The 23,919-nt window shown below is 51.0% G+C and overlaps 1 protein-coding gene across 2 annotated transcripts in view; it reads left to right on the forward strand.

Moving 5' to 3' along the window:
* Window positions 1–23,919, forward strand: part of GRIK4 (glutamate ionotropic receptor kainate type subunit 4) — a 351,626-nt gene that overhangs the window by 247,837 nt on the left and 79,870 nt on the right. For both annotated transcript variants that reach the window (XM_042904208.1, XM_042904207.1), the window contains one exon: window positions 20,134–20,241. In XM_042904208.1, coding sequence (XP_042760142.1) covers window positions 20,134–20,241 — 108 coding nt within the window. The remainder of the gene's footprint in view (window positions 1–20,133; window positions 20,242–23,919) is intronic.

Raw genomic sequence — 23,919 nt, forward strand, 5'->3', positions numbered from 1 at the left:
GCGTGGAGATAATCATGGTGGGGAAGCAGCAGTTAGAAGAACATAATGTTCATGCCAAGCCCCAGACTTACTCCATAGAAAGCCCAATTCTAGGCTCTGAAACACTCCCCATTAGACCTCAGGCCTGCTTTCTGCCCCCCAGAAAGAGCCCCCTTCCATCACCCAAGCAACACCTGCGGTGGCAGTTGGCTGGTGACCCTGATCCCACCGTCTGCTTGAATGACAGCTGATTAGGCTCAAAGGACCTCTTCTTAACTCTGCTTCTCTAGCAGCTGCCACTCAGCCTGGCTTTTCCCAGCTGCCAGGCTGCAGGACTGCCTGGGTCATTAAGAAACAGCATCACCAGCCCCCGGCCCCGAGGTCCTAGCCCAGCCCAGCCCAGCAAAGGGTTCTGCTCTGGGACATCCCAACCAGCAGCTACTGGTCCTTCTTCAGCGGCACATGCTGTCGGTGTAGATAGGGCATCTCCAACCTAGATGTGCACGGGAGTGACCAACGGTGCTTGCTATAATTGTGCATTCCCAAGCCCCACAGCTATAAATTCTGAGTCGGCAAAACTGAGTGCCTTTCAGGAATCTGCATATTCTTGATAGCGCCCAGATAGATGATTACAGTGCAGGTGGGCCACGGGCTGTGTTTTGACAAATAGCGTTCTCTGTGCATAGAATTTCCTCTCGACCTCCCCACGTCCCATCCCCATCTTTCTGAGCCAGTGTGACCGTCAGAGAAGATGGTATTTTTGACCTTCGGCTCCCCTAAGTTTTTAAGTTTTTATATAAATTCCAGTTGTTTAACATAAAGTGTTATATTCGTTTCAGGGGTACAATATAGTGACTCAATCCTTCCGTACATCACCCGGTGCTCATCACAAGTGCCCTCCTTAATCCCCATCACCTATTTAACCCTCTTCCTCTGGTAACCATCAGTTTGCTCCCTGTAGTTGAGTGTCTGTTTCTTGATTTGTCTTTCTCTCTCTTTTTCCCTTTGCTCCCGTTTATTTTGTTTCTTAAATTCCACACATGAGTGAAATCATTTGGTATCAATAGTACGATTGTTGGAGCACAGGGTGATTCTCTTTTTAACTTTTTTGAGGAACCTCCACACTGTCTTCCCGAGTGGCTGCTCCAGTTTGCGTTCCCACCAGCAGTGCAAGAGGGCTCCTTTTTCTCCAGGGACACGACTCTTGACTGGATTTATTAAGTGGATTGTGATAATCCTCTTTTATTACCCATTTTTCTTCAACAGATCTAGTGACTGTCCTGCTGCTTTCCTGTCTAGCTCAGGTTCTGTGAATATCAGTGAACACTGTATCATGGGCATGGAGGCAGCTTTGCAGTTCTGGTCCCCAGGTCCCATCTCAATCACCAGCTGAATCTTTGCCTCTTGATAGGTGTCCTTCCCCTGATTATTATAGGATGAAGAAGTGGTTTGGGGAGTGATGATTAATTGGGTTTCTTTTCCAGGGTGGGAGGAATGTCAGTATCTCTGCTCTAACATTCTTCCAATGCCATCCAAGGTGGTGCTGACAGAGGAAGGGAGAGTGACCAGGAACAAGGGAATTAACATCTCTTGAGGACCTGTCGTGTACCAGACATCACGCAGACACTTTGCACAGATCACTTCTGACCTGGCGAACAGCCCTTGAAGGCAGATAAACTCCCACTTCACAAATGAGGAAACCGAGGCTCAGGAAAGACCAGGAACTTGACCAAAGCCCACTATTAGCAAGCATTTCGGGCAGAGCTGAAATTCACGCTCAGGCCTGTCCAGCTCCAAAGCCCATGTTCCTGGCTTTCCCTCACTTCCCTGGAATCAATCCCTAAGCCCCCAAATCAAAACACTGTACCCAGGCCTGTGGCTTGTCTGCCACCTGCTCCCAGTGACCTGCTGGGCTGGGCTTTCTTCAGTAATGGTGTCTTCTCATCGGGCTTTAGTTTCGTTCTTTCTCTTCCTGTCTGGGCGAGTGACTATTAAGAGCTGGTTTTGATTATTTAGAAAGCACCACACAGGGACCCAGTGGGTTGTAATTGGTAAAATGTCTGAACCAAATGCCATATTCCCTGCTGGTGGCTGATTAAGGGATTATTACCATTTTAAAAATAGTCTTTCAGAATCCAGGGTTATTTTTTTTTACCATTTAAAAAAAATTACTATTTTGATTCTGTTTAGAGAGTGTTTTCCATCTTGGAATTCTGTTGGGAGGGGGGAACATGTTCCCCAGAGTATCCTCTAAGTGACATTTCTGAACCTGGACCAGCTCCATATTGCTTATTTATGGCCATAGAGGTCAAGGCAATTGCTTCTAGGTGCCCTAAGCCCATCCTCCAGTGCTGCCGACGTGAGATCTCCCTTCTCCATCCCACAGTCTCCCTTCTCATTTCCCAGAAGATGCCCTGGATGGCATTGGAATAGTATAATCTCCCTACTTCATTCGGGATAAATCAGATTTGAAAGAGACAAGGGAAAAATAGAAGTACAGCATTAGCGGGCCCTTGATTTCCTTCATTTCACTTAGTCTAACGGTCAGAGATTCTGAGCAGCCCCCAAGTGACTTTGGGAGGGCTGTAATAAGATGAGCACACCTTTCATCTAAGGATCAGAAGTGACTTAACAGGCTCTAATTAAGCCTTTGGGAGAGGGAGGGCTAAGACATGGGGGCCGGACCTCCCTAGCCAAAGATGCAGATCTCACTTTTCCTGTTAGACTGTATTATCACCAGAGGAGTACCTCCATTTTCTTCCTCTGTGGGATGTGGATGATTTGGCCCCTCGACGTTTGTCCTCGTTAAACCCAAGGATGATTGACACTAGATTTGCTTGGCACTGTCTTCTGCTTGCCTACGGTTGGGTAGCAAGCTGGCTCTACTGACGTATGACAGTATTAGCTCACGGTATTATTGGGTGTCTCCTTCATGGCACCCCATACTGGGTGGTATACAGAGATGTTTAAGATTTGTCATCTTGTATCAGCCGTACCTGAAGGCCGCTCTCTGTCTTGCAGGTGAAGAAACTGAGACAGAGAGAGATAAAGTAATGTGTCCACATCCGCACAGCTAGTACGTTCCAGGCTTAACTGAGTCCAGGTCTAGTTATCTTCAATGTCCACATCTTTCTTTTTTTTTTTTTTTTAATTTTTTTTTCAACGTTTTTTATTTATTTTTGGGACAGAGAGAGACAGAGCATGAACGGGGGAGGGGCAGAGAGAGAGGGAGACACAGAATCGGAAACAGGCTCCAGGCTCCGAGCCATCAGCCCAGAGCCTGACGCGGGGCTCGAACTCACGGACCGCGAGATCGTGACCTGGCTGAAGTCGGACGCTTAACCGACTGCGCCACCCAGGCGCCCCAACGTCCACATCTTTCTACTTTGCAGCTTGGCCCCAGAATGTGTTGGGGGAGACCTCCAAGGCGTCTAGTCTAACGTCCCATCCCAATGCAAGAATGTTTTCCATGGGGACCCCGAGAGAAGCAGCCACCTAGCTTCTCCTTGAGTCTGTCCTGGGCTGGGGGACTCACTACCTCCCCAAGGACACATTCCCAAGTCTTCCAGGTACTAGATCAAAGTCTGCCTCTTCATTCTGCCCTCAGAAGCAGCCAGAATGGCTCGCTTTCTCTTTCACTCTTTCTTTCTTTCTTTCTTTCTTTCTTTCTTTCCTTCTTTCTTTCTTTCTTTCTTTCTTTTTTCTTTTTACCAACTCTTCATATATTTGAAGATAGTTCGATTTCTCTTCATTCATTCTCTTCTTCCTAAGATTTAGCATTAGCACTGTTTGAGCACCTCCTCTGTGTCAAGGGCTGGGAATGCAAGATAAAGGAGTCATGGTTTCTTCAAGGGCTCATGGTCTTTGGGGAAAGGCAGAAATTGTAGTCAACAGTTACTGTAGTGGCCTCTCTGATTTCTTTCCTTCGGCAAACAGTGGCCCATAACTGTTCCCAATGCAACGTGGCTTCCATATCTGGTGCCACTGACGCTTCTGGGTTTGTTTGGGTCTCTCTTAAAACACGAGGCCCCAGTTGAGGACCACACTCCAGATGGGGCCAAATGGCACAGAGCTGAGAGCACCACCCTCACAAACACTAACTTTCCATTCCCTTCATTAGCTTCCTTTCCGGAATTAGCCTTCACATTTTTGATTCACTTTGAAATCGGGACCTTGGGGTCAATTCATTGTTCCACGTGCCCCCCTCCCCCCAAAATACCCGGGGTTATTTTCACATGAACTTTTCATAGAAACCATCCCTGAGCCACCCTTTCCTTGGACCACTTATCTACTTAAGTCTGTTCCTATGGAGATGGAGAGATTTGCAGATCTGGCCAAGAGTGGGCGAGTAAAAAGCCTTGGGAACTGATGGCCATGTTTCGTTTTCCAAAGCTGATGTAAACTCAGCTTTTTGAGGGGCTGGTTCTCTGGAATGACTTGCGTGTAGTTCTAACGAGGCAGGAGGATGGGCCAGATGGCTTTTGTGAGTCACCCTTGCAAACCAAGAACTCAGGGGTCCCATGTCCTCCAGAAGCTTCAGGCTATCCAGCCCCAGCTTCCTGAGTCCCTACAGGTCCCACCGCTTGCTAGGAGGACAGGCTGCCTCTCTTGACTTTCCTCTCCTGCTGCCTTCCCTGCAGGCCCACACACAGGCACGCCTGCCCCTTTGGCGGGGACGTCTGGGATGGTCCAGTGTTTGTGGCTTGTTTTGATGGCACCCCTGAGTCGTGTAAAGGCAGCCAGCCACATGTCTTATCATGGCCGGGGACGCGGGAAATATCTTCCGCTGCTTCGATGGCAGTTTTAACAGACCTGCTGGTGGCGTCCCCCCCACCCCGTCCCCACCTCCAGACCCGCTCCCCACTTCAGAAGCAAACAAACCAGGAACACCAGAAACCCCTAAAAATACCGTGTCGGATGAGAGCCTACGCTACCATTGTCTGCAGGTGGCCCTGGGAGAAGAGTGAGGGCCGGGGTTGGGGGGGTGGGGGTGTCTCCTGTCCATGCGGGAGGCGCTGCCCCACATCTGTGCCCTTTCCCCCGGCCCCTGCCTCACGAGCCTCGGTGACAGCCCAGGTCCCATCTGCGCTAACGAGAACAGCCATCACGGCTCAGACAGGTCGCCAGGGGGAGACGCTGCTCAGAGAGTGTCATGCCTGCTACCGTCTAATACATTTTCAGTCTGGGGAAGGAGTTTACCATAAATATGCAGATCCTTTGAAGCTGCCTGTGCGGAACCTGGCTCAGAGCGCTGGAGCGGGGGTTTGATTGCTGGAAATCAGCGGCCTCGTGTGCCAGCTCCCCGGCTGGGGGACAGACCTGAAAAGAGGGGGCCGGCTGGGGAGGCCACTCGGCGGGCCGTTCCCCGCGAGCCAGCGACGTTGCCTTTGATGAGGAAATTCTGAGGCGGCCTGTCTCGGGGAGAGAGGGGGGCCTGCTTTGAAGGTTACTCAGAAGTCACTTACGGCTTCCTTTTAGTTAAGGAGTCAGGAGAAGGGAATTGGCGTGAGGTTTGAAATAGCCGACGTCTCCTAGAACATCATAAATTCTTAGAGCTGGCGGAGACCCGAAAGGCCATCTGGTCCGGCTTTCCCGCCGGAGAATGTGGATGGGCCTGTGTGTCGCCCGGGGCTTCAGACCCCTCAGTGGCCCCGTTGGCTCTCAGAGCGAAATGGCCGCTCCCCAGCGAGGCGGTCACACCCTGGGCCCTGCTCACCTTGAGCCCCCCCTGGTGCCACAACCGCCCAGATGCTCTGCCTCTCCTGTGGTGTTCTCGGTCACCCACCAGGGCTGGGCACCCCTTCGGGGCAGACCCGGCCCTCCCCTGCCGAGAGTGGGGCTCAGCACAGGCCTGGAGAAAGGGATGAGCCGGCGACCGGGGGTCTGGCGTGTGCCAGGGTCCGGGGACTGTGTGGGGAACATTCGGGATGTGCCGTTCGGCTCTGAGGAGCCCTCCCATCCCGTAGCGACGCCAGAGCCCTGGGGACCTAGGATGCTGTCACGAGAGCTCTCTAAAGCTACTGTTCCCCAGTCTGTTCAGAGTTCATATGACAAGCCTCCCCGCTGACAGCTGGAATTCGAAGCCGTGACATGAAAAGGCCTGCAAATCACCAACCATGCGTCCTTTCTCATTTCATTCGATGCCCCCAGAGCAGCACCTCTCTAGTTAATTAAAGGGCTCTTCAGTACCTCCTCCTGTGAGGGCATCTGGCTTTCCCGGCCACCCCCCAGATGACAGCCCAGGGGCAGATGAGCTGGCTTTGGAAGGCCGTGACCTGAAGGGCCCTCTCTTCCCCCTGTCTCCCTGGCCCACATACATCTGGTTCTTTCTCCCAGAGCCCTGGCACTTCCTGCTTATCAGCTTTGATGGGAAATTCACTGACTGCAGAAGCTTATTCACACATCAGCCGGCAAACAAATTAGAGCTACTTAAATTTTCAACCGGGGGGCCGCGTTTGGGCAGACGAGCGGGGCTTCAAAGTGCCGCAGTTTAAATATATTTCTTGCACTGTGCCCCATCACGCGTCCCGCCTGAGCCCAGCCTGGGGAAGTTTGCCAGTACAGAGTGACTCTTTTCTGCGCCTCTTCAGCCAGCTCATGCCTGGGAGAGCTGGAAGAGGCTGACTGCTAATTTGGTCTCATGAAGCAGCCCGCGTCATCCGCTCTGATGCGAGATGGGCACGCCACAGACCAGAGGTGTGGGGAGTGAAGGCGGGGGGGTGGGGAAGGAAAACCCAGGGAGGTGACGGGGAGCCGTGTGCAGGGGCCCCGGCTCTCACGGTCCCCAGAGTTCTGTTCCTCAGCGGCTCCCCCGGTAAAATAGGGTTGATGGTCGTAATAATATCTGCTTCGCGGGCTTTATAGAATTACTGTGAGAACAAAATGAGATGCTGTTTATAGATGTGTTTGGGGGATTCTCCTTTACGGTGCAAAATTGAGTCCTGTCATCTCTCATGAAGATGTCTGTGTAGATAGTTCTCTGTATCTTGGAACGCGGCATTCCCGGACCCTTGCTTGTCGGCTGGTTCATGGCAGAGAGAAGGACAAAGCAGGGCTGAGCCATGTGCCCTCATCACTCCCGCTGCAAGCATGCTGCGAAGGCCGGCCCGTGCTTGAGGGAAATAAGCTCTGCCGTCCAGCCCTCCCTCCCTCCTTCAGGGTAGGCTCCTCACTGCCTTCCTCTCCCCTTCTCTTCTTCTCCATCCCTGACCTCTGTCCTTCCTCTGCTCCTTAATGTGACAGCGTCCCATGTACCACCACTTTGCAGTGGCTCTGGGAGGGGCGAAGACAAGAGCCAGAAGTCAAGGCTCCATTCCTTGGGGGAAATCTGGACCATCTAGGGCCTCTCTAACACCACACCCCCACGCTAGAAACTCCCCATCTGCCCGGAGTACAGTGAGGCCCAGCCGCCGCCCTGTGGGCCCACATCCCTCCCGGGGCAGCGATGGGCCACTCTCAGCCCTTCCCTGAGAGCTGAGCATTTTACCAGGTCTTGAAGGACAGGGAACAACCAGCCTCCTTCAAGCGCAGACACTTCATTAGAACCATTAGCTCAATTGGCATCTGCCGCTCAGAGCCCAGAGTCGTGTGTTATTAGTACAACTGCTTTCCCAAGACACTTCTCCACCTGGTGAGTTGAACAAATGAAGCCAGGCTCTCTCCTTGCCCTGACTGTGGCATGTTCATTGGCAGTAATTTCCTTGGAAGATGAAAAATCTCAAGCATTCCTGAGCTCCCTGATAAATTCTCTCCTTGGCAGCTAATTTGCAATACCTTCCACCTTCTGGGAGGTGAGAGGGGGATGTGCGGCTGGCCCTTCATATTTACAGGCTCTGCCATGTACCCACCCCGTGCCAGTCTGAGCCAGACCGGTTTGGTCATCCCCCCCGGACGTTTGGAAGAGAGTCGGCGAGATGTTGGACCACACGAGGGAAAAGGAGGGCCTGATAAAGAAAATTATTCAACTCCCAAAGCACTTCTGTCCAACAAAGAGAAACAAAACCACAAAAATGAAAGGCAGTCTGGGCACTGTCACTGCCCTGAGCAGGGAAATTTAACTGCTGAAGTCCTGAGCTGGTCAGAGAGCCTAGTAAGTCCCTGAGCGCATCTTTGGAGGGTGGCGTTTTTAGTCCGAGCTGCTGTGCACTGAGCTCTGCTTCTGTCCTGGATGGTATTTATCTGTCGCTAGAGTCCCCGAAAATGGCCGCTGTGGGTTTGTTCTGTTGGGCAGAAGTGGTGAGGGCTGGGGCAAATGCCACTTCGCATCCCAAAGGTTCGGGATTCGGGATGGAGGTCTGGGCACATCTTGGCAAAAGCCCAACGTTTGAGCACACACAGAGTGCATCCGATCCTCATTATTGGTGGATTCCATTTCTGCAAACCTGTCCACTCCCTAAAATTTACCTTATCCCAGAGTCTGGGCTCATGGTGCTTCCTCAGACGGGCAAAGAACAGTGAGGGGGCGCCTGGGTGGCTCAGTCGGTCAAGAGTCCCACTTTCACTCAGGTCATGATCTCGCGGTCCGTGAGTTCGAGCCCTGCATCGGGCTCCGTGCTGACAGCTCAGAGCCTGGAGCCTGCTTCCGATTCTGTGACTCCCTCTCTCTGCCCCTCCCCTGCTCACTCTGTCTCTCAAAAATAAACAAACATTAAAAAAAAAAAAATAAGACCTGCAAAGAACAGTGAAAAATGTGAGTCAGCCGACAGGCACGTTCCCAGCTGAGGTCGAACAGGCAGTGTCTGCCTTCTTGTTTCAGCCCTGGTATGGTAAACACGTGGCCTTTCTTGTGGCCCACTTAGTGTCATGTCTTTCACACCGGTGTGTTTTTTCCTGGTCACTTTGCTGTTGCAAATGAACCCCCCAGCTTAGTGCAGACATGCTGTCTAGTGGAGCTAAGCTCAAGAAAGATGTGATGTGCCTTACGGACAAAATACAGGTTTTCAGAAAGCATCATTCAGGCGTGAGTTATAGCCTGTTGTTTAATATCAATGAACTGGCAATATATATTCAATAAGGTGGTGGTAAGCAGAAACACGCATAAAGCGAGGTTATGTGTGGTCTGGTTGATGAAAATGTTGTAAACAGAGGCTCCTAGGAACCTAATCCCGCATCTCCCTAGTTCAGTGTTTGTGGCAACTTTAGTGAATGTCATTCAGTGCAAATGATGAGAATCGACTGTGATCAGATACAGCCAGGAGAGAAGACCAGGAATGTGTGCACTTGTCCTACGGTGGCCTTTTCTCTCTGTATTCACCACCCCAGACCCCTCCTCTCTTGTTATCTTATCATGCCAGAGGGCCTCATCTGCTCCTTGATGCCCTGGCCTTTCTTCTGGTTCCCTTGATATAGGAAGTAGAATCTAGGTCTTACAATCCTGGGGCCAAAAAGGAATCATAAAGGTCCTCTAGACCAATACTCTCATCAGATGTTTGGATTCTCGCAAATGTGTTTTCCTGAAATAGAGTGTGTGCTTGAATGCCCCCAGTGTCGCGGAACTCACTGCCTATAGAAAGTAGAAAGCTCTTGTTAGAAAGATTTTCTATCTATGGGGCAGAATTACTTCTTTCTGCAGCCTCTTCCTTTTGTCCTTATTTCTGTTTCCTGGGTCCACACATGTATCCTTCCCATGTCTGCCTTTCCTTTTTCCTTATATAATATGATTTTAATATCTTTACCTGCCTGCTCAGTTTCCTTGGAAAACACTCACTAGTGTGTTCCACTTAAAGAAGGTGCTCCACTTAAGCTCCACTTAAAGAGGGTGCCTGGAACAACAGTATGCAGTTTTTCAGGTGTGGTCTGAGTAGAAGACTCCTTTCTTCCCTCGCATCAAACCAGCCATCCCTTCGTAAATGGTATCCACAAGGGAGAAATGCTAACGCTTCCAGTTTATTTTCATGTTAACCAAACACAGGGTCTTAGCCCCAAGACCAAGCTCTAATGGAGAAATGCCAGGCATCCGCCACGGGGCTCAGAGAGAGCTACTTCATGGCAGGAAGGAAAGGGCCCTTCCTTACACCCTTTTCTTGATGGCCACCTTCATGGTGCTTCTTCTACATGCCTGGGTAGCCGAGCTTCCAGTCACCTGCCCAAGGCCTCTGTGTTGTCCGTTTCGGAGCTCTCTCTCCCTGGCTTTGCCCCCAAGGCACTGAGAAACACTATACCACATCATAAAATATACCCAGCATTTTTAGGAATTCAGGTTAGAACTGGATAGGACTAGACGATATCTTTCTTTTATAGGCTAAAAAAGAAGTGACTTTCCCAAAGGAATTTCATAATGCAATTAATCAGATCTTTATTGAGCACCCGTTATACATTACGGGCCAAGCACTGTCCTGGGAGCTAGAACTACGAAGAAGAATTTATTAATGCAATCACCAACTACTTACTAAGCCCTGATTCCATGCTAGGCTTTAGGGATATGATAGGGAATGAGACAGGGCCTCATCATTCATGAAGTGTATTGTCTGGTAGGGGAGATGGGCTTGAAACAGATAATACCTAAAATAATTGTGTGATTACAAGTGTGATGCATGCTGCAAAGGAGAGGTTCGGGGCACTCTGCGTGAGTCTTTATGATGGGGACTTGACTGAGTTGGGGGTGGGGGGCATCCCCAAGTGAAGGGGAGCGTGACGAGCCCAAACAAGGGCCTCCCAGAGCGGGTAGTCTGGTGCGGGCCTCTGAGACCAGAGCCGGTTGATGGCACAGCCAGGTTGGGAGGCTGGAATTCTGAAGCTTCCCTTCCTCGAGTTTTATTTAAATATCCTCTTCTAGGTTGGAATCAAAGAGAGGGAAAAGCAAAGGCTGACTTCAGGGATGCAGACTCTCAGGAACCTTACGGCAAATACCAGTGGATAAAGAATAGCAATTCAGATGTCCCCTAACTGTTTAACTACACATCCACAGCCCAGGAGAATTAATATGTTGGGGACAGTGTAGTCCCGTGGACCTGCCCGGGTCTGACTCTGTCCTAACTGTGGAACTTTAGGCGAGAAACCTAATCTTCCCGAGCCTGAGCCTCAGTTTACTAGTCTGTAAAACGGGATGATAGAAGCATCCACCCTAGTCATGTGGTGGGGAAGATTAAGTTAATGAATATAAAGCATTTAGTCCAGTATCTGGCATGCGGTAAATAAATGTTCAAAAGCAATAGCTTGTATGATTTTCCTATAGTTAGTCTTTATAAGTGACTAGGACTAGGAGTTTATTGAGGCCAAAAAAGTATTTATTGAGCATCAGCTTTGTTCCAGGGACTCTGCTAGGGGCTGATGATAGTGAACAGGCAAGGTATCCGATACTTTTTTCCTACTTTTGGAGCACGAACCGCATGTAGGTTGCGATCCAAGATGCACGTTAACAGCACGGCTGCGCATAACCGAAACAAAAGCTTATGAAACGATGGTTGCCCCTGTCACGCGCGTTGTGCTCTGATATAGTCCGGATATATATTTCACTTTTAAGGTTCAGGTCTTGACCCCACCAAATTGATTTCATAGCCCACTAATGCGGGGGAGCCACAATTGAACAAAACACTGCTTTAGACCAACTGGGTCGTGGCTTCATAGAAATTACCCGTGAAATTCCTTTGATATACCACTGTCTTCCCAGTTTCCTCCAGGCTTGTTTCTGATCTCTTATCTTTGGCATTTGCCATTGTGGTCCTTTGATCCTGAATTTTCACAACATTCTGCATGGAAACACATATTTTGTATTGAAAGAATATTTTGGCTAAGGGACGGTCTTTGGCCGACATCAGCAACACCCTTTGTTCCCCAAATCACCCCTCAGGCAATCAACTGGGTCCTTAGTTCTGACCCAGTCTCCCACCTCCCACTGAAACTAAACTTTTATGGTTGGAGATATTGGATTTAAACTCAGTAAACATTTAATTCCTTCATGCCCGGGGTGTTTACTGTAGCGGCTTACATTACAAGCCTTTTAACTGGCCTTCAATCAAACGAGGTACAGTCCTCTACTGTGGAGACTCTGAATCTGTAAGCCCGTCTCAATTCATTCCTGGGGTCTCTAGCCATAGTGTCTCACACCTGACTGTCATTTTTCCAGCCTATATGTCACACAGTTCTGTGCACTCAACGAGATGCCAATATATATTATTATATGCATCCTTCCTAATGAGCATTTCGATTTTGAACCCTGAACCTGAGGTTAAAAAAAAAAAATGAGTCCGTGGTTATGGTTTATCCAATTTTGGATGGTCCCAGAAAACAAGGATCTGGAATGAAAAGAGCTTCCGTGTGGATAGGACTTTAAGCTTTTGTCACACATGTGATCGTCTCAGATCATCCCAGTAAGTAGAGAAGGGAAGGAAGATTCCCCTTATCTTATCGGTAGCAAAATGGACTTCCCAAGCCACATGGCAAGGGCAGGATGAAACTTGAAGTCAAATCTCCTGACTTCTGGTCAGCTGCATTGCCACCAGACTGTACTACCGCTATCTCACATTCATGGCCCATCAAAAGCCATCATAACACTATCTCAGTTGATTATCAAGTCATGCTGTGCCATATGGACAAGTGGGTTCATTTGTTTCCATTTTACGGATGAAAAAGATTTAGGGAGGTTAAGTGACTTGCCCAAGACCACACAGCTTAGGCATGGCAGACTAGGAAAGAAAACGTGGATCTTCTGGGACATCCCTCTCCCCCCCACCCCCTGCCCGAACCCTGCATTCCCTTGTGTCAAGTCCCTAAGCAAGCACCCTGCACCTTGACCAGGATCACTTTTGTGGGGTCTGTAGCGGACCGTCTTCAGGGCTGTATTCACCAACAAACTAGTTTAGAGTGATCAGAGAGGTATGTGGGAAGACCCAGGTCTTAAGGTCAAGATGACCTACACCTGCCCCAACTTGACCAGACAGTAGAGTAGTAAATAGAACATGGGCTCAAATCCCAGTTTAACCTTCTGTTAACTGGAACCCACAGCAAGTTGCCTGACATCTCTGAGTCTCGGTTTCTTTTCTTTCACGAATTTGCTCATTCACCCAATAATAACTTGTATGAAGTGCCTGTGTTAAGCATTATTATTGTCGTCTGAAGTGTCTACATCTCTCAGGTGGGAAGAATAACAGGGCTGTTATGCAGAATTTGGGAAATTTATGGAAGCCAACCAGTGGCTGAGTGCCCAGCACGCAAGGGTGATCGATAAGTATTTGCAAACTCTGACTGTGGAGCAAAAGGACTCACCTGGCCTTGGAGTTACGTCAGCTTCTGTAGAAGCTGGATCCCGACAGCGCTAAGTGCAAAGAACAATCATCTAAATGTCCATAAAGTATTAAATGTTGCAGAGTGCACACGCACAGACACAAGCAGGGATGTGAGGAAATCCCTCAGGGCTTTTACAGCGAATCCCTATTTTACCTACTTGGGACAGAGCAAATGGGCAAAATGACAGCCCAGAGTGATTCCAGGCGGGAGGGAGAGGGCTGTGAGGGAGAGGCAGGTGTGGCTGCTCTGGGCAGGACCACCCTCCTCAGGTGACAGCAGAGGGCTCTCCCTTGATGGCAGAGCAAAAGAAGACAAGCAGTGAGCAATGGTCTCGTTGCTAAGTGCACAATTACAGCCTAGCCAAATGTTCTGAAAGGAAAGAGAATATGGTTTGGGGACAAGTTTGACTTTGGGAGAAAAAGGAAAGGCTTCCTGGGGGGTGGGGTGGGGGGGAGTGACTCTCAAACTGAGGCCTGAAGGATTAACTGTTAGGAACTAGGTCTGGGTTTGGAAAACGTCTACAAAGGTCCAGATAGCAAATATTTAGACTTTGTGGGCGCCTGGGTGGCTCAGTCGGTTGACTCTCCAACTCTTGATTTCAGCCCACAGTTCAGGGGCTCAAGCCCTGCGCCAGGGCTTTGAGCTGACAGCGTGGGGCCTGCTTGGGATTCTCTCTCTCTGCCCCTTTCCCACTCACGCTGTCTCTCAAAATTAATAAATAAACATCTAAAAAACATATATTTAGACTTTGCAACTTTACCCCTATAGATGAAAGCAATCATGGATACTACGTAAGTGAATGGGGGTGGTTAGCTGTGTTCTAATAAAACTTTACTTCCTAAAACAGGCAATGGACCAGATCTAGCCTGTAGGCTGATTTGCCAAGCCCCGAAGAGCTGAGAGAAGGCTAGGGGTCAGGGGTGGTATGCAGCAAAGAAAGTTCTAGAGGGGTCTGCGTGCACACAGACCCTGGCAACAGGAGCTTGTTGCACTTGAACACGTAGGTGTGGCTGGAACGCAGAGAAAGCTGGAGCGAATCGTGTGAGGTGAGCGTGGAGAGTGGGCAGAGGCCCGCTTTGCAGGGCCTGCTGGGCCGTGTGAAGGATCTCTGTCCTTAAAAAAGCAAAAGGGGGACAATTGAAAGGTTTTAAGCAGGGGCTAATGCGATCATATTTGAGATTTTGTAGGGATGACCGCCCAGGGCTATGTGGAGAGCAGAACAGAGGCCCAGAGTGTAACCTCGTCCAGGGGAAATTCCATGGGGACCAGGACTAGAGTGGAGGCCAGGGAAGGGGGAGAGTCCGGGAAGTTTGCCCACTTGCTCAGGGCCACCAGGCCCTGTGGTGACAGTGCTAGATGCTAATGCGGGACTCCAGACTCCACGTGACACGCTACCAGCTCTTTCGGGAAGCAGCAGGGGACCCCTGTGGTCATGGCCCTGGATAGGCATTTCCCGAGGCATATTGCTGAAGGACTGAACAGCTTGCTTACACGGCCCCAGGGTCACACACCAATTAAATGCCGGTCCCAGACACTCATTCAGTTGTACAGCCAGTGGCCTTCCCAAAGGACTGTGGGTATTCTGTATCGATGCCACGGATTCCATTCACCGGCGCCCCGGCCAGCCTTATCTGTGTTCTCCTTACCACAGTTCCTTCCAGCCCGGTCCCTTGGTTGCTCGCCCTGGGGTCAAAGGCAGCTGTCCCGACAGCACTACCAAGTGACAATTCTTAAGGAGAGTAGACGCTGTGAAAAGTGGACAAATTAACTTCTCAAAGCACAGAAATGAAGTGGCCATCTACATTTCAGCAATCCATAGCAACGTTATCTCACAGCACAGTGTAATAATAACTGGCTTTGTAACAATGACACCGTACCAAGGTCAAGACGCTCACTCTGTTTGAGAGGACAGTGGAAAGTAGAATTCTCTTTCACAGAATATTCGGGTAAATAATTGAAATCTCCAAACTGTTAGTGCTTAAGGAGCAAGACGCTAATTAATGTGTATGGACCCAAATTAGCATAAGTCGTGTGTCCTTTAGGAATGTTGGGTAAATGATACTTTCTGTGCCCGTGTAAACACATCCCGTATCATTTATTTTCAGAAATGCTCATATGCGACTGAGCACTCCAATCATGAGATATTTCTTGTAGGAGCAGCAGAATGGGTTGTGAGACAAAGTACACATTCATTTTCAAAATTATGATCTCCATTAAGCAGCACATTGGCCTTGTTTTGAATCCTGTTTTTTTTCTACTCACCAGCTCTGTGACTTGGGTTGCTTATGATCTTACATGGACTTTCCTTTCCTTCCTTCCCTTTTTTTTTTAAATTTATTTATTTTGAGAGAGAGAGAGAGAGAGAGAGAGAATGAATAGGGGACAGGCAGAGAGAGAAAGGGACAGATGATCCAAAGCGGGCTGTGTGCTGACAGCATAGAGCCCAATGTGGGGCTCAAACTCACAAACCGTGAGATCGTGACCGAGCCAAAATCAGACACTTAACCAACGGAGCCACCCAGGTGCCCCTACTTTCCTTCCTAATAAAGTGAAGTGGCAATGAGAGTTGTAAGCATCTACTTCGAGCATCCAACACAGAGCCTGTGAGGGCAGGTGGGCCTCAGTGTGGTGATGGAGTCAGCTTGCCCCAGCTAGCGAGGGCTGCTAAACACATCTCTTCCCGACTCTGTTCCGTGACATCACGTTGGTAGCCTGCACTCAACCTTGGCCGGGAGTGTTTACTCCCCAGCGTTACAAATCGGAGCCTTTTTTTCCTGCAGAGCTGGATTTTAAACATTTCCTGGCCCACCACCGAATCCCTGTTAACCTCTACACCTTCGTCTTTCCCCGTCATCATCATGTTTGTCGTCTGAGCTGCTCTTCCTGCGATGCTCTCCTTCATCCTGCATCGCAATCCCCTGGAGGGCTTGCTACGACGCACATGGCTGGACCCTTCTCCTAAGTCAGAGTTTCTGACTTAGTCAGTCTGGAGTGGGGCCGAGGAATTTGTACTTCTGTCCCTGGTACTGCTGATCCCGGAACCAGACTTTGAGACGCTGGTCTCATCGGTCTAATAAACTCAAGTCCACGGTGCAAAGCCCTCTGTGGGGCACAGAAGAGATCCACCTTCTGCCTCAGACCGCGGCGTTAAAAATTAATGAACGCTTGCATAGTACTTGCCCATACACTGTCTCATTTAATCTCCCTAAGTACTCTATGAAGTAATAATCACTATTTTAACCCCCACTTGGTAGACGGAGGAAGCAGGCTCAGAGGGACTGAGTAACTTACCCAAGGCCACACAGCTCATAAGCAGAGAACCCAAGTTCAACTCAGGTCCTCCCGCTCCGGGGCCACTGCATTCGTGATGCACACAGCGTAGCGCTCAGGGGCGAGCGGAGGCTGAAATCCGGCCTGCCCAGCTGTGCACCTGCAGGGCGGGGCCACATCAGCCCAGGAGGAGGGGGCCTTTTCCTTACTTGCATTAAGGCTCCGTATAGGCTAACGGTGTTGCCCGAGTCCACGGACACGGAGGAAAGGCAGAACAAGTGGCAGAGACAGAAAGTGCAGAGGGAGGTCCGTGGAAAGACATTATTTGAACATAATCAGGCCCACACATGTGGGCATGTGCAAGAGGCTTACAAAACAGCTGTTCCTGCAGGAGGTTTTGAGGGCAGGCGTCAGCACGGTGGAGCGAGGGAATCTGGCTAGAGGCAGAGTCACAGATTGTCAGCGATGAGAGCCGGATCTCCTGCCCACCGCTGGCATGTGTGTGGCATGGAAGGTGCCCGGTGGGTGGGGCAATTAGCCTGTATCCCAGGGCGCCTGGCTCTGTCTCTCGCTTTCCCTCCCACCGCCTTTCTGCAATTAGATTGCTCTGAGGAATCACTGCCAAGCCGCTTTGTTGCATCTGACGAGTTTATTAATTTCTTGGGGGCTAATGGGAGGGTGGGTGGGAGATGCATTTCCTGACTAGCGCTTAGGGGCTAATTAGTCTCTTTGCTGTGTCCCCAGAGGTGGGGGGTGGGGGCAGTACACTGCTCAGGCTTCTCAGATCTGGCTCCGGGTAAATCATTTCTATCCCTGGCTTTTGTGGGAACTTATCTCGTGGCTTGGGTAAGATCGGGGAGTCCGGGGCCGGGGCAGGCGGTTCGTGAAGATTAGGTCCCCTGAGCACAGCCGAGGTGGGAAGGTGAGGCTGGGGAGAGCTGTGTCTCGCGGGCCCTTCGGTGACTATAGATAGGACTCTGAGAAGTTCACTCCTGTGTCAGACATCCAAATGCTGACATCCAGCCCAAGCGTTCTTTATGTCCTTCTGTCTAAATCTGGCCCTTCCCACCCTCAGAGACCATGGGGAACCATTTCTCGCCATTTTGCAGACGGGCCGGATCTATCTTCAAATGAGCCTCCTCCGAGAGGATAGTCGTTTCCGCCTGACTTTGTGCAGGGTCCAAACCCAGGAGAGGAAAGCTCTGTCCGGGGTTCTTGCCCAATGGCTGAGGCTCCTTTCTCTGGTTTGCTGGGCCCGCTTTCATGAAGCACGTCTCGGCGTCCCTACCCAAGGCCCAGCAGCAGAGAGACAGGAGAGTCTCGTTCTGGGTGTCGGACAGCTCTGGGTTCAAGCCCGGGTACCACTACCGAGTGGATGAGCTTCGGCGAGGCACTAAACCTCTCCAAGCCCCAGTTTCCTTATAAATCAAAACACCACCACTATCCGCAAAGTTGCGGGGAGAGTTCAGAGAGATGATTGAACACATCTAGCCCAGCAGGTGTCTGGTCTCTGTTTTTCCCCTTCCCCTTTGTGCTTGAAAAGCCAGAAGCTCATCCCTCATTCTCCCCACCCATTTCGCCTGCAGAGAGAGGCAGAAGGGAAGCGCAGCAAGAACCTGATGTGGCTGGTCCCTTTGAGAGGCAGTTAGGTGCTCCAGAGACCCAGACGAGGCTCCCTCGCCTTCTGTCCATGTTTCACCAACAGCAGCAACCTGCTGACATGAGATGATGGCTTCCCCTGCTTCCAAGTACCAGCCCCTAAGCGAGATGCTGGGGCATGAGCGTAAACTGGCCAAGCCCCACACGGGCTGGTGGGGAAGACAGGCAAGCAGAAACGTGCAGTAGGGCATTGGAAGAGCCAGGCAGGACGGCCACAGAGGCTTCCTTGGGAAGACGCGCCTGGGGCTGAAGCTCAGGCCTCTCAGCCAGTGGGTGAGGTGGCCCCAGGACAAGTTGGGGAGGCTCTTTTATTTCAATGTCAGTTTCTTTATCTGTCAAATGGGACCTCCCGTGTGGACGTGCACGAGACGCTGCTTGTAAACTAGAAATGAATATGCGTATGTCCAGGACCCTTCTGCCCGTGCGGAGGCGGAGAAAGCTGCCCACCCCCTCTTCAAGTGGCATCCTCACAGAGTCTTGGAGAGGAGTTTTGAGGTCATCTGGGTCATCTCCCCTTTGGCAGGTGAAAGGCTCACCCGTGGACACCATCGGTCCTGTGGCTTGGCCTTCCCCTCTTCAAGCTCCAGGCCAGGATGTCAGAGGGGTGATTACTGTTCCCCAAGACCCTCAACCCTCTGGCCCTACGAAGTGGGAGGGGGTGGGGACCAAGGGTGAGATGCGTCTTCGTTGTTGTTCAGTTTTCCCCAAGGGGAACCCAGAGCCCAGCTCTGGTGAGCAGAGCCACATGGCATCCATGGAACTTGTGACGGTTTTCCAGGGAAGCTGCTGCTGGTGCCTGGAGGTGCCTGGCAGAGATAGATGTGTGCGTTTCATTGGGTTTCCAGCCAGCTGTCAGCCACGTCTCCTGGCCGCCCACTTCGGACACTCAGCAACAGACATGATTTGCCAGGGGCTTCAGCTAGTAGAAATATATTGGTATTTACACACATGCGTGTGCACACACGCACACATACGTATTTATAAAAAGGGTTCCGCTGAGAAAACAAACCATCTGAAAACCCAGTGATGTTGAGCTTAGGTGTAGATGACTTTCTAGAACGGAGAGCTGGGTAAGTTGTGTACTTTTCCCCCTAGAAGTGAAGGCAACGGGGAAGAGGGAGGAAAATAGTGTCAGGCTAAATACGTTCTGATTATGACCCAGGGAAGGTTTGCTATTATTCCCGTTTTGTAGATGAGGAGACACGCTCAGAGAGGTTCAGTAATTTTGGGGGGAGGTTATGCATTTGAGGTGCATGCTCCTGGGCCTGGCTGAATAACCTAGCCTCAAACTGGAGCATCCGTGGTCTTGGTTGGCTCGGAGAAGAAGGCAAGGCACACGTTACCACCCCCGTTGATAGCTGGGGAAACTGAGGCTCAGAAAGATCTAAGCAGCTTGCCCGGGTTCTCACAGCCAGCAAGTGAACCGACCAGGGCAAGAACCCAGCTCTTTCCTCTCCGGGTTCGTTCACTCGTTGAACCCTCAGCGACGTTCACTGAAGGACCTAGTGCGATGTCACTTCTGTCCGGTATACCATTCTGATTCTTATCTGGATAATCAGAATCACGGAAAGGAAAGGCTGAAGCGAAGGAGCTTTGTGGCTCATGCCTGCCACAACATAATGTGATCCACTTGGTCCCTTCCCTTCTGTCTGAGAGAATGTCGCCGAACTGCATTCGGTTCCTGATTTGTTTCTCTGCTTTCCTCCTCTACCTCTCCTAGGTCTTTGCCCCTATCTTCCTGTCCCCTCTCAGATCCCTCCTCCACCTTCCCTGACCCCGTCAACCCTATGGAACGGTAACCCTGCCCTAATCCCGCCCCTCTTGTCCATGCTCCATATCCCTGCCTCCTTCTGTGCCTTACATATAGCCCAGCCGAAGGCAGGGGACTGGCCTCTCTGCTGCTTCTCAACCCTGGAGGCCTGCGTGACCTCAGCAACCCCGCTCTCCCCAGCCGCCTCCTTTCCCCATTTCTTCCCAGCCCTCTCTCCTTTGTCTCCTCAGATTGGCCAGTGGCACGTGGCTGATGGCCTCAGCATGGACAGCCGCCTCTACGCCTCCAACATCTCCGACAGTCTCTTCAACACCACCCTGGTTGTCACCACCATCCTGGTAAGCGGGGTGGTCCTGGGCCTCCCAGCTGCAGCTCCCCACGGTGCCTCTTCCAGCTCCAGGAGCTCCCGGGGTCCCAGTGAACACAAGACGGGCGCTCTAATCACAGCACCGAGGCCAATTTATGACAGTGTAATTAAACTCGAGTTGCTGTTTCATATGGAAATGATATTTGATGAGTTCCAGAGCAGCTGGGGAAGAGCGATGGGGTAAAGAGACACCACAGTTTGTGCATACCTCTTCCAGGGGCACCCTGACGGCCAGGGTGCTGTGCATGGCCCGGGGAAGGGAACCTTATGACCGAGAAGCCCAGCAGGGGGCTGGATCCGGTCCACCGGGGTGGCCCCTACTCTTTCACGGCAGCCTACTTTGCTTGGTGCCTACTGTGTACCAGATGCCCCCCTGCAGTGGACATCTGAATTCCAGGGGGTTTTTATGGCCTGTTTCTTCATTTCCAGATGGTCAAAAGAAAGTTCTCAATCTATAGAGCAAGGGACCATCTGCCTTTTTTATTTGATTCAATTCTCCTCAACAATTACCAAACCCTTCTCCCCATGGATCAGGCACCGTGTTCATTCCTGGAGACACGAAGATGAAGAAGACTCGGTCTCTAGCCTCAAAGAGGTCATAATTTAGTAGGTGGCCTGGGTCAAGTGCATTCACGGCCAAGGTCGGCCTCTTCCCCCGTGACGATCTCGTGTTTTAAAAGATGTATCCGTTAAACCAACTGCATATATTAAGCAATAATTAGTTTGTTTCTCTCCCCTCACTCTCCGCTTTTGACTAATCAAAAGCATATTTCCCTGCCTGGCACAGTATCTTATCAGCAGGAGATAACCAATGCTGCCACACTGACATAAGTCCAGCCCAAAGCAGAGACTCGATGCGCTGGGTAGTCTGCTCAGCCTTATCGCTGCTACATGCGCAAGGTCTGCAAATGCGTCTGTTTCTTTAGGCTTTCTGAGATAATGAAACAGCTCAGGGACCCCCATCACTTCATTCATGAACTCCTGGGGCACAGGAACCCTAGACTAGAATTTTTGATCTGCGGGCAGACTGGGGTAAAAGGCAGGAAAAAGGTGCACAGCTAGCCCTATGGGGGTTGAAGGAGGAAGGGGTTCCCATGCCATCAGGAAGGTTAGCAAAGCCCCCCGGAGAAGAAGGGACACAGAAGACAGGCTCCAAAAGACAGGGAGAGATGGGGAGGGAGAGGTGAATGAAGGACAGCACTGTGGGCATTTAGGAAATGCTGAAAAGGGCCGGTTTTCCAGGAAATGGGCATTGGTGGAGGAGGGAACAGGAGGCCGGAAAACGGGCTATGGTGCTTAGGAACTTGAATGCCACACTGTTGAGTGTTCCCTTCATGTGAGACACAGAGTCACTGAATATTTTCATTCGCTTTTTCAGTGAATATTTGGGGGACACTATGCTGGGTGCTGTTGTGGGTACCCAGGAATAGACAGAGCTGAGATCACAGGCGTCAGTTTGGACCCATTGAGCCGGGGAAATCTGAGCAGAGACCTGACGGGGAGAGGCGAGAGCCAGGTGGCTGTCCGGGAAGGAATATTCCAGGCGGAAGGAGGAAACGATTGGAGCGAAGGATGGAGAGAGCAGTTCCAGCTCCCAGACTGTTGGTCACTCCCCACTGTCAGCTCCAGCTTTAGCCTCTCTGAACCAACCTGGAAATGCCAGAAAGACTGGAGAGTGGTGGTATCACCACAGCCCCTGAGGGCTCCTAGAGCCTGGCTGAGCTGGGCAGTGGTGAGCCGCGGTCCTGGCCAAGGCGGGGGGGGGGGGGGGGGGGGTCAGCACACAGCATCACTGTTGGGACCTCCCGCCCGCAGGCTTCTGGAGTCCCATGCTGTCCGTCCCCAAAGCCCGTGCTCTCACTGAGGCCCATTTACCTCTTTCACCTGAGCACGACGTCCTGAGAGGCTCCCTTCTCAATTTCTCAGTCTACCTCCCCATACTCCCTGCCCCTCTGTCAGCGTGGTCTTTCTGAAATCAGAATTATGCTGTTATTTCGTCACTTACAATCCTTCAGCACTGCCCAGGACCCTCCACCCCTGCACTCCGAGTAGAAACCCCTCCTAATCAAGCCCAGCCTGCCCTACCTGCTTCCTCTCCACGCAACTTGGGATCTAGCAGTACCAGACTGCACGACACTTCCTCACTGTATCATGCCCTTCCCTGCCTCTGCCCCTGCTGTTCCCTCAGCCCAGAATACCCTTCCCCCGAAATCCCATTTCCAACTGGAAATGCCTCTGCACCCACCCTTCGGACCTCTCTTCAGATGTCACTTCCTCCGTGAAATCTTCCCTAACCTGACTCCTGCCCTCCCCTGTCTCTAGCATTTTGCCCACACCTCCGTGGTGGCATTTCTCCTATCAGACATTGTTGTTTACACTCTATATCCCCTTCTAGAATGGGAACTCCTCGAAGATTGGGGTTCCTGATGCAAAGTAGGAGCTCGGCGATTAGAATTTGAATAAAGGAGTTCCTTCCTACAGGGTAGAAGGATGTCCCTTAAAAGCCAACGCGAGTTTGAGAGGGAGATGGGGACATTGCTGGGTTGTACTTCCTGCCTCTCAGGGGCTGGAATTGGACGGTGCTGAGAGCTTTGGCACAGACCCACGGGGACACGGAGACCACAGGGGTGTGTTTCCAGATGGGGAAAGTCAATCTGACTCTGTGTGTGTGCGCACGCGCGCATGTGGTTCACATATGCACACGTGTGTTCATCAACTGTGACAGCAGGGCACTTTGGTGTCGGGTGACGTTTAACAACATGGTAAGTATGATCCGGACACACGTCTTTTCTTGTGCCTGTGTGTCTAAGATGGCTGCTACAACTCTCACGAGGAACGATTATCTTAATTTAGTCCCCGGTGACCATTTGTGGGTTATCCTTGGCAAACAGTAATCCTGAATGACTCACCCCTTAACACTCAGCACATATCCCTGTCGTCTCCTGTTCCTGTCCGGGTACACTTGGGACATGTGAATGATTTATTGGTTAATAGCACACACACAGAATTAGCCGTAGCTCTTAACTCCTTGAGCGCTTACCCTGAGTTGAACATTTTGCCTGTGTTCCCCTTTCCCTTCTCCCAACCCTCATGCCAGCACAGAGGGGCTCCGGCTCCAAGCCAGCACTCGGCCCCTACATTTTTCAAAGTGCTGGGGAGCCCCAACCTTCCTGACAGTTTGGCTTTCCCACGTTTCCTCCCTCCAAAATCGGCTTTTTTTTTTTTGGATGTTTATTTTGTTTTCGAGAGAGAGAGAGAGTGCGCGCAAGCAGGGGAGGGACAGAGAGAGAAAGAAGGAAAGACAGAATCCCAAGCAGGATCTACACCCTCTGTGTAGAGCTCAATGCAGGGCTCGAACTCACAAACCATGAGATCGTGACCTGAGCTGAAGTGGGATGCTTAACTGACTGAGCCATCCAGGCGCCCCCAAGATTGGCCTTTTGTATGTTTACTATGAACGTGCCCGTGAGCGTTAAGTTGAGAGTAGAATGTTTCTGGGAAAAGAATTTCATGGTACTCCCTGGGATAAGTAAAGGTAGCCTGGGATGTTGCCAACCCAGGGCTGGAACCCCCAGCCAAACCCTGTGCATTCACTCAGTCCACAAGGGCCTGGTGCCGGAGCCAGATAGGGGTACCAGAGAAGGGGAAG

The sequence above is a fragment of the Panthera leo genome, chromosome D1, assembly GCF_018350215.1.
Source record: "Panthera leo isolate Ple1 chromosome D1, P.leo_Ple1_pat1.1, whole genome shotgun sequence".
NCBI classification, from domain to species: domain Eukaryota; kingdom Metazoa; phylum Chordata; class Mammalia; order Carnivora; family Felidae; genus Panthera; species Panthera leo.